The sequence below is a fragment of the Nerophis ophidion genome, linkage group LG04, assembly GCF_033978795.1.
Source record: "Nerophis ophidion isolate RoL-2023_Sa linkage group LG04, RoL_Noph_v1.0, whole genome shotgun sequence".
NCBI lineage: Eukaryota > Metazoa > Chordata > Actinopteri > Syngnathiformes > Syngnathidae > Nerophis > Nerophis ophidion.
Genome location: NC_084614.1, coordinates 46,401,940 through 46,413,270, shown reverse-complemented (window position 1 = coordinate 46,413,270; position 11,331 = coordinate 46,401,940). Strand labels below are relative to the sequence as shown.

At 40.0% G+C, this 11,331-nt stretch overlaps 1 protein-coding gene across 3 annotated transcripts in view; it reads right to left on the bottom strand.

Moving 5' to 3' along the window:
* Positions 1-2,346: 2,346 nt before the first annotated feature.
* The window catches only part of LOC133551467 (C2 domain-containing protein 2), a 58,945-nt gene continuing 49,960 nt past the window's right edge, over positions 2,347-11,331 (bottom strand). For 2 of the 3 annotated variants that reach the window (XM_061898186.1, XM_061898185.1), the window contains 3 exons: positions 9,712-9,953; positions 9,371-9,638; positions 2,347-6,059 (listed from right to left, as the gene is read on the bottom strand). In XM_061898186.1, coding sequence (XP_061754170.1) covers positions 5,845-6,059; positions 9,371-9,638; positions 9,712-9,953 — 725 coding nt within the window. In that variant the 3' untranslated portion in view covers positions 2,347-5,844. Of the gene's footprint in view, positions 6,060-9,224; positions 9,262-9,370; positions 9,639-9,711; positions 9,954-11,331 lie in introns of all 3 variants that reach the window. The other variant, XM_061898187.1, reaches the window with a different exon arrangement.

Below are 11,331 nucleotides of genomic sequence, written 5' to 3'. Positions count from 1 at the left end.
ATGTGTCCCTCACTCTCAGCCCGCTGCCCCAGCAAGCCACGGCGTACAAAAAGGCGCCCGCCACCGGAACCTGCCTGTCTTGACGGAACACGACAGGCTCTTGGAAGAAGTGGAGTGCTGTGTGCCTGGTGACCCTTTCAATCAAGGACGTTGAAGATATATACCTATTCGAAATCATATCATAACATCTGCTGATTGGAGTAACCGACATATTAGAAGATGCTGGCAGCCATTCAAGGTACCTCAAAGCTGCCACAAATAATTGGAGGATGCGGGCAGAACTGTGGACACTCAAGACTTTTGCGATTTAGGACAACATTGCGATCTTTGACAACATCTTGGAGACGCCGGCTGCTCTGATGGTGAAGTATGATACATTTGAGGACCAGAAATAGACGATAAAGTGAAAAGTAAAATTTTTTTTCGCTCGTTTAAACAAACATTCCAATCTGGATTGTTTGTAAGCTACATGGTAAGGTCATTGTATTGATGGGCAAGCCACTGGGAAATTGTAGTAAACTAAGCTACAAGTTACTTTCAATTAAATGTAGCTAAGGTACAGGGGAAGTTATCCCCGTAGAATTGTAGCAAGCTACACGGCAAAGCTACTTTTAACAACACTTATATATACGGGCCCACATGTAAAATATCAATGTTAATGTAACTGAGAGTGTACAAATGGACCCGATAAGGTTCTGAGGTGAATTATTCCATGTAACATTTTCTTATATGATTGTTAACTATCATATGTTTGTATTTGGTCACAGAATCCTTTGGAAGATTATTCTATTAAGGTCAAAAGTGCACATGTCAATTACAAGCGCTCCAGATAATGGTGACTTTTGCCCCCAGAAAATTGGGATCCTACAGGAATGTAGATTTGGAGTTTAGGAGGAAGAGTAAAGACATTAGCAACATGTGGTAGGAAGCCCCCACAGATAGGGGTAGAGGATAATGGTTGGAGGTGGTCTGACTCAAACCGATAACAGGAAATAGGTTAACTGGCCAAACAACAAGACTAGAGTTGCGAAGAGTCGGGGTGTTTTGGTTAAAAGGTATTTAAGGACAGTTGTCCAAGACGACATTAGAAGAGATCCGGCCCACTCTTTCTCCTGGAGCTGCAGCTCCAGTCGGAGGTTCGCTGAAACAAATACGTTTTTGTTCTACGATTCCTCGTTGGCGTCTCCTTGCCTCATATCCTATCACATCAAATATACAACAGGTCCATTACTATTAACCATGTCATTTACTGGGGGACAACCCTACAAGTACCTCTATGGGTACTCCATACCCCACTGTACTCTTTGGCCCACTCTGTTTATAATGTTCTCTACCTTCAGTAAAAAAATAGCATTCATCTATATATTGATTAAAATAAAAATACTTGTTTGGTAACAGTTGGTAATGGTTAATGGTTAGTAAAACCATTCCTTGATATGTGTTGGATGACTTAAATGAAGAGAGCAATTATGATTTTGGTCTACAGAGCAAACAACCAAAAAGTAAGGTTTTGGGCATTGTTTTCTCAAACACATACATTTGTCCAAATATGGCCTAAAAGACGCATTATTGTGGGTTTACATTTTTTTATGGCGGTCTGGATTCGCAGTCCTTTCTCTTTCTTTGTAACTTTGAGATAAACTACATAGCTAAATGAGTCTAAAAGTAACTAAGCCACTGAACAATTGTAGTTAAGCTGCGTTGCTTTGCTACATGTAGATTTTTACTGTCCATCACTGGGTCATTACTTCGAGATTCCCGGAGGACAGTGCAGTGAAGATGCAATAAACCCCTTCTCTGTCTCTCATGGACACACACCTGTTGTTGTTGACTTGTGTTGGACTGAATGGCTGTGCTATCGTGTTTGCAAGAGCACCAAGGTCGCGGAACAGAGCCATGCTGAAGGTATACACAAACACCGCAAGAACTAATCACGTGCGTCCCGGATACCGCCCCCCACCTTTTATTGCAAGTCTTGAGTATAATGTATATGGGTTTTGCTATGAAGTTTTTTTTCTCACTCCAGACTGGCCCTGTAACCCAATAGGAGCTCAGTCTGATATAAACTTTTTTTTACTCATCCTCACCTAGCGTCTGCCTATTTCCCCACCTTTTACGGGGCGCCGTAGTGGCGACCCATCACAGTTACTGTTTTGTTCCCAGTACACTGTTTGTTTGTCTAATCTTGAACGGGTTTGTGGTGAAAAGGAATGTTTGTTGTACTTGTGCAATGTCAAAAAAAATACCATATATTTGCCATACCAATTTACAGCCCCGAAAGGGACAAGCGGTAGAAATGGATGGATGGATAAAGTGTAGTTTTAAATAAAAGAACTAGACAAATAATCCGTGCCAGTCTGAGTGTTTATTGATGGAAATTAAATGACTTGTTGAATCTGTTAAAACTGCAGTTCAATTCTGGAACAGTACAGATGATCTGGATCGGTGTGGAAAAAAGCCAACAAAAAAACCTCAGTAGCCCTTTTAGTTTAACTACATTGTAAATGTAATACTACAATTCTTAAAGTTAGGAGAAGAGTGTTGTCATGGATTTGCACTTGTAAAATGTTCGTACTAGTATCCAATTGTGTCGAGTAGCAATTTTCATCTGTGCGTAGGCGTTAAGACGAGGCATTGTGCATGGAAACAAAGCAGCTGAGGGAAGAAACAACAAGTCTATAATACAAGACTTGTGCTAGGAAGACTGTAAGGCAATCTTAGTGCTGCATGTGGCTGCTTTGCATCGCCATGTATCGCTACTGCACGATGAAGCTACTTCAAGATAAAATCGTTATCCGGATTTCTTTTTAAACGTATTTAAAACCGCATGAAGATAAAAACAACAGGACTAGTAATCCGATGATTAAAAAGTAAACAACAAGCCCTACTCACTGTGCTGGTCGATTTAGTCATTGTTAAACATCTCTGAGGAAGACTTGGATAAACGCTGCATACTGTTTTCAAACACACACATTGTGTCTCATTGATCAGGTCATTGACTCCATCACACCTGGACTGTTCAGGTTGTCTCGCAGCAGGCGTCATCAATTTTTTAATCAAATACAAGGACAGCTCTAATCGAAAGGTGCAGGTTTCACAGTATTTATCCTCTCAGGTAGTGCTCCCATGGTTCAATTGAAAGGCCACAAATAAATTTTTGGCCCGTCTGTCACACTATCGCACTGTTACAGTAAGCCGGCCAGCGAGCTTATTCTGCATTAGGATGAGCTTATTTTGGTGTGATATAATTTATAATTTGTAATAATTTCCCCCTTTTATTGTTATTTGTACTGCTTAGTCCCCTGCCCCCTGGTTTTGGTCTAAAAAAGATTGGGGACCACTGTTCTAAAGAGCCAAACATACACAGGCCTAATGCAATTTTTTTTTGCCACATGCCAAAATTTAGACTTAGACATACAATTGTATTTCGAGCAATTTCCCTAGTTTTAAGTTTACTTACATTTAGCCATTGATTTAATAATCTTAATTTTAGCATGAATAATTAGATTGTCTGTTTTAGTTTTAAAATGTAAAAAATTAGAAAATAACAATTCAAATAAGATCATTTGGTTTCCCACACATCAAATACATCTTGTCTCAAGATTCTGCAGCATCCCGATGATGCTTAATTTAAGTATTGCGAGTTGAATAATGCTAGTTTTCAAAAAATATATATACTTATTTTTATTTTGAAAGTCCTGCTAATTTCTAGATATCCATCCATCCATTTCCTACCGCTTGTCCCTTTCGGGGTCGCGGGGTTGCTGGAGCCTATCTCTAGATATACAAATCTTAATTTAGGATGTCTTATCATGTAAAATTAACTAGATGCATGGACAGATAATTCACTATTTTTCTTTTTTTTTTTTTTCTAAAATCTAGTGTTTTGATCTTATATTTTGCCAGCTCTTTTTTGTCCGAAAATGTCTGAACGTACTCAGGGTGGATGTCTGGCAGGCCACTGCGTGCGCAGCTCATGTTTTCTGCCTGCGCGGCCTCTCCTTCGCACACTCGCGTCACACACAAAAAAGTTGCTGGGAACAGCTTGCAGAGAATACTTCCCTTCCTTGTTTCTTGCAGTATTCAATGTCCTTATGCACCACTGACAGTCTCTTTAGTTCGATGAGCAGGTAGAGGCTAGAACAGCTTTACTTTCTGGTCGCCAGTGTAGGACGCCATGAAAGAAAACGTAAACAAGGCGCAGTACAAGGGGATCTGAGCACCTTAAGATAGAGACATGCCCCAACAAGCATGCTTCTACTTTTTCGTGGCGCAAAACGACAGATGTTAAGAAATAATACAGTAGAGTGAGAATTGCCAGCCAACAACAGTTGTTTGGTTGGAATGTATGGCATCAAAACAGTGGCATAAAAGCCATTAAATGTGTGTTAGTGCACATGCAGACTGTTTCTCCTTATTGGTACTTAGAGATAGGCAACTCTCCTTTCCGATTGGTCATTTTAAACGCTGAGTGTCTCATAGTCAGAGCCAATTCCAAGACGAAACAAGTTAATATTAGTGTATTTTGTCATCTGACATGAAGTGACCAATCAGAAAGAAAAGGAGTTGTGGCGCTTTGTATTTAATGCCTGACCCAAAGTGTAAAAAGAAAAAAGAAACACGGCGTGTGTAAGTATTTTATGCGCCATATGAAGCCCCATATTAGGAAATACTGACAAGGGAGATTCCAGCCCAACAACAGTCAGAAGAGTGAAACCATTCTAGTTATTAAGGTATGCTTAAAGTGTGGCCCACGGAAAATTCTAAAAATGCTATTAGGAAACAAAAGAAACATACTTGCAATAAAAGAGCAGAAGTGTATTTTAGCGGGAACAAGTATCAATGTTGACACTAATAACACAAAGCTAACATTTTAGCGGTTCTCCTAATAATCATAGCTATATATAGTATAGTACTGGTTTTGAAAACAGAAATACTAAAAAAAAAAATTGCATGCTTTAAATTTTCAGTCTGTGGCCCTTAATGGAAAATGTTTGGACATCCCAGCCTTAGAGGATAAATACTGTGGATCCTGCACCTAGCCCTCAGGCTAAAGCTGATGAACGGATGAAACCTGTCAGATGAGAGGCCACACATCTTCCTGGACAGTCCAGTTGCGATCGATTCAATTCCATGAGAATTGTTTAAAGTCTTACATTATCCAGTGTCTTTTCATCTTGCATATTTTTGACACTGATGTTGATATGTAATTGAGATCACCTTAATTCCCACTCACCTTGTTATTACATGTCATTACCACTCATTCAGCAAGGCTGTTTGCTTGATATTCTTACTGTGGGTGCTTATCAAACACACCCACACCTCTTGGAATACAACTTGAAGGAAATAAAACACTGTAATGGACACTGTTGTTTAAATACCATAATTCATACTATTAATGTCCAGAAGTAGTCATATCACTCTCATTTGCACTGAAATATTATCTCCCTTTGTGACTATTTGGAACAACACAAGAGTCTCTCTGACACACAAGCAGTTTCTGTCATTGCACTGAAATAGAAAAAGGTACTGGAAATGTGCAAATCACACAACTAGCACTCAGCATCTTTGGTCCTGTTGACTCACCACAGGAAAGCAACAAATCACACCAAGGATGGGTCACACTTTTTCCATGCAGCATCAGGAAGGTGAAGATGCAGGCCCACATTGGCCTCTTCAGTCCGTATCAAGGCCACAAAGGAACTTTTTCAAAAGATGGATAAAAGCACATTGAGAAGACATGCAAAATTAAAGCCCACTCACACACCTGCAGAGTCTATAGAATGTAGGTCAGCCTTTAGAAGAAGAAAAAGTGTGTGTTTGAGGTGGTGGTTGTTGAAGTTGTCACTCGGTTGCTTGTCCAGTGGAGGTCGAGCCGTTGGATTTGCTCTTACTCCTGCGGCTCAGCATGCGGCTAAGCGTGGCGGTCTTGCTGGCGCGCTCTTCAACTGCGGTGGAATCCAGGTACACCAAGTCATTGTGCGACTGGCTCATCCCGGGGTCCTTGCGCTGGTGTCGCCGCCGGAAGAAGAGCTTGGCGCTCTTACGTAGGAAACTGCCTGCAGATCAGAAGAAAGGAAATTTTCATTGTTTTTATTCTACTTATCTGATTACAGGCAGTCCTTGTGCTACGTGTAATGTTCGTACGTTACGTGGGAACATACACACTCACATAAATTATACAAATATACTTACATGATGTATATAAAACCTAATTGGAGGTCAAAGGATGCTTTTTTAAGGGTTTTATAAGAATAATAGCATGGCTCCAATAGGCTCCATTGTAAGCTAACTGTTGATCGCATTTATTTACTATTTAGAATGCATAGCAAAAAATAAATTTAAAAAAAGATGCTTAAAGATGAATCATCACCACAGTCTGATTTCAAGAGTGCTCTGGGGCAGGTTTTCATCCAGGACGTCTCTGAACATTGCGACATTAATCTTTCCCTCAATCTTGACAATTCTCCCAGTTCCTGCCTTTGAAACACATCCCCACAGCATGATGCAGCCAACCCATGCTTCAGTGTAAAGATGGTATTGGCCTGGTGATGAGCGGTGCCTGGTTCCTTGTAAATTTGACGCCTGGCACTCACGCCAAAGAGTTCAATCTTTGTCTCGTCAGACCACGGAGTTTTATGTCTCATGGTCTGAGAGTATTGCATTTTGGCAAACTTTTTACAAAGAAATGGCTTCCTTCTGGCCACCATACCATACAGGTCTGATTGGTCGATTGCAATTTGTTATTCTTATAGTGTGTTTAATATTCTACAACTGAATATGTTACAACTGTTGCCTTCTACAGAGGTTGTCACACGACGAAGGCAACAGTTGTAGCTGAAACCGTCAGGTACGGAGGTAAACACACAGGTCTGGCTATAAGAATAACAAATTGCATGATTTTTTAAAGACCTAATGACCCTCTTTGGGACCTGCAAAGCAGCATATTCTCTGTACCCTTCCCTAGATTTGTGCCTCAAAACAATCCTGGCTTGGAGGTCGACAGACAATTCCTTTAACTTTGTTTTTGGTTTATGCTCTGCCATCTCCTGTCACGTGTGGGAGCTTATATATAGATACGTATATGCCTTTCCACATGATGTCCAACCAACTGAATTTACCACAGGTGGACTCCAATTAAGCTGTAGTAATGTTTTTAAGGATGATCAGTTGAAACCGGATGCCGCTGATCTCACTTTTGAGCTTCACGGCAAAAGCTGTGAATACATATTTGCATATGATTAGTTTGTTATTTTTAATACATTTGCAAAAAATTTGGTTTCACATTGTCATTAGGGGTATTGTCTGTAAAATTTTAAGACAACAATGAATTTATTCCATTTTGGAATAAGGCTGCGACCAGGAGGGTATTTCATCCAGCCTGGCATACTTCAACAAACAAAAACCTTAACTAACTTCAGCAACATTGTCTCATATTTCTAACACATACACATAAACACACACACTTAAATTGTACACAACTAAAGACAACATCACTTTAACTATTAAACGGTGTTTGTAAACACCGTTTAAAATAACACATTAAAACAGGAGTTCTTTGACCCTGAGGCCCGACTTTTCCACTACAGAGGTGCCCGGGGCCCATTTAAATAGTAACACTAAATTAGTAATCTTACTCTTAACTATTAATTGTATTTTATTATATCTAACCTACTTAAAGTTTACAACCCTGTCAAATGACACGAAACCATGAGTTAATCACAAATATTATTTAACAAAAACTTAGTATTAACATAAGTACTACTAACTAAATATACTGCATAAGAAAGGACTAATAATAAACTGATGAAAAAATTATTGACATACACTTACATTGTGCTAAAATAAATTAACTAAATTAATAACACATTTCTTAACTGTTGATAAAATTAAAACAGCTAAACCAATTTTTGCGCCTAAGAAACTTCTTTATGACTTTGGCTCCATACGTCTCTTTTGTTTAAGACACACTGTAAAAGTGTATTTACAACTGAGTAGCGCAGCGGCTCATACGGACCGCAGCTGAGAAACAGATATTTTTGGGAAGCCCTCTGGGTGGCATTTGCGACCCAACAATAGAAAACACTGCATTTAATGAAAATGTTAGGGTAATATTTCCCAACTTAAAGCGGAGTGGAATGCATAGGGAGTCTCACTTTCTATTCACTTCATTTTGTTCAAGGACATAACACAATGAGTAAACCCTGTGTTTTATTTTAGCAAATTCACACATAGTAACTTATTTGGTTTTAATGGTGAAAAGCGGTGCAAGTAATGAGATGAAGCCAGAGTGGAGGAATGTGTGTCAAAAACACACGCTCAGATTACCTATTGGTTTCATTGGTAATGCTAAAACAACGCCGCCAAGGAGCGGGACCAAGTAGGACAAAAGCACGTAAGTAGAAAATCGAACGATAAAGAACGCGCCAGACTTTGTAGGGCACAGTCTTCTTTCCAGCGCTGGTATTGCTACTGTTAGTACTTACAACAATTGTAGAAAAAATTGTTAATCTTCAATTCTAGTTTCCTCACCATATTCAGACAAGCCATTTGAACAAAAGAACCTGGGAGGTCTTCACCCTTGAAAAGGGGAGATCGGAAAAATCTATCAAAAGTGATAATTGTAACGACAACAAAGCATGCTGGAAGACGCTTCTTCCTTAGATGCATGCTCAGATTCTGCAAAAAACTTATTGAATCTCAGATGCATGCTCAGATTCTGCAAAAAACTTATTGAATGTTTCCCTTGTCTACCGACATCCCAACTGAATATACACATCTCCCAGATTCTCCTGTTTTTGTGGGAAAATTATATATTGTAGCTCTTGTCTAATGTCAATAGGATGAAAACGAGGTGGTCGATCAACAATCACTTTATTAAAAACAACATTGGCAGCCGTCTTACTGTGCACAGAGTGTCTTTCTCCCATAGCATCTCGACTTCTGTTTTCCCGCGCTATACAAGTTGCGACCCATTTAATGATTATCAGACTATCAAAAAATAGAACTCCCCACGCAGGAACTGACAAATATGAATGCTGATATTTACTAAAATCCACTTTTCCTCCACACCAGTGTTAATAAAAAGTAATTATTATTGACGTGTGTTTTGAATTGTGGGCCCCTGTGCGACTAAGTTTGACCCCCCTGAAGTAGATTCCAGCCTACTCAAAGCTAACTACACAATACACAAAACTACATTGCTGAAGATATTGGTAACTTACACATCTGGATCTATCGTGTGCTTTGCACTGCTTTCTTCTAAGATCATACAATAGTGGAAAAAGAGAAGGCAGAACAGACATTATCAAGAAAAGACAATCTATTCAAGCTATGAATCATTACAACAAACCCATGAATTAAAGCTCACCTCTTCTCTTTTTGCAGCTGACCTCTGGCACGCACATGGAGATTGAGGTGTGGTTCAAGTCCTCTCCAGTGTGATTCTCCCAGTCTACAGGTGGACCGCCCATGCCACCTGGCCCCTCCTCATTTTCGGACATCTCTGGAGGACTGCTGTTCCCTGACATGACCGCTGTGGTCACATCCTGACTGGAGCTCCCGTCTGACATTGAGGCATCCATGGCAGCTGCGTAGCCTGCCATCAAAGCCAGCTCCTCATCTTGGGACATTGGTGTCTGCGAATATAAAGATATTTAACACAGAACCCAAGTAAACCTTCCAAATGCTAGTAGGTTAACACATCATCACTTTTGCAATCCCGGAGATGATAATGGTACTCTTCTTCACAGGTGACCGGAGCGTCTGCTTGGCAGACTGGTGCAGTTGTTTGATGGCGGCCTCAGCCACCGGGTCAGTGCCGTTGAGCATCAGCAACTCGGTGTCCGAAGAAGACAAGACCTTGCTAACCGTAGATCCTAGCAGGGACGTCTGCTCTGAAACATGTCGCTCTGAAAGCTTCGGCTTGTGTACCTGTGCTTTTTGTAAAGAATCTAAAAGCAAAGACAGTAGAGATTAGGAGAGTGGTCTCTAAACTACAGCCCACAGGCTGATTCCGGACCACCAGCGTCCACAATTTGGCCTGCGGGACATCCCAAGGTAAAGAGTATATAAGAATATTTAAAAAAATTAAGAAAAAAAATCAAATCCGTCCTGTTTAGACACTCAGCACGGTTTCCCACACATTAATTTATTTGTTGCGGCCCGCCACAAAAGAATTACGGCCGCCACAAATAAAATAAATAAAAAATAAAAATAAAAAATAATTATAATTATTTTTTTATTTGGCTTTTGACTCACTCGACCGCTCATAAAAGCAATGGGACTCTGTCTGTGAATGGAGCTTGTAGTTACATATTTTATAAATATGGACATAAAGTGTTGTAATTATATTCCAACTCCGCATTCTTCTTGGTCATCGCCGCCGCTACCACACCCCCACACCCCCCGCCGCCCGACCACACCACCACAAATAGATGCCTGACCTGTGGGAAACACTGCTCAGGCATATCATATTATTGATGTAGAGGCCCATATATGATGTACAGTTTTATTTACAAAAGAAAAGTGTGGGATACTTTCCTTTTAAACTTATTTGTATTTGTGTTTGGCACAGCCGGACTGGAGCGGAAGGGGAAAAGAATGAGGAAAAAAAAAAGACAGAGATGGAAATTGAGGGAACAAGACAACAACAGCAACAAAAAATATATATATTTATATATACAAACCCTGCTTCTATGATTTGGGAAATTGTGTTAGATGTAAATAAAAACAGAATACAAATATTTGCAAATCCTTTTCAACACATATTCATATTGAATAAAAAGACAAGATAACTGATGTTCAAACTCATAAACTTTTTTTTTGTTTTTGCAAATAACAATTAACTTACAATTTCATGGCTGCAACACGTGCCAAAGTGGTTGGGAAAGGGCATGTTCACCCCTGTGTTACATCACCTTTTCTTTTAACAACACTCAATAAACGTTTGGGAACTGAGGAAACTAATTGTTGAAGCTTTGAAAGTGGAATTCTTTCCCATTTTTGATTTATGTAGAGCTTCAGTCGTTCAACAGTCCGGGTCTCCGCTGTCGTATTTTACGCTTCATAATGCGCCACAAATTTTCGATGGGAGACAGGTCTGGACTGCAGGCGGGCCAGGAAAGTACCTGCACTCCTTTTTTACGAAGCCACCCTGTTGTAACACGTGCTGAAAGTGGCTTTGCGTTGTCTTGCTGAAATAAACAGGGGCGTCCATGAAAAAGACGGCGCTTAGATGGCAGAATATGTTGTTCCAAACCTGTATGTACCTTTCAGCATTACTGGTGACTTCACAGATGTGAAAGTTACCCATGCCTTGGACACTAATGC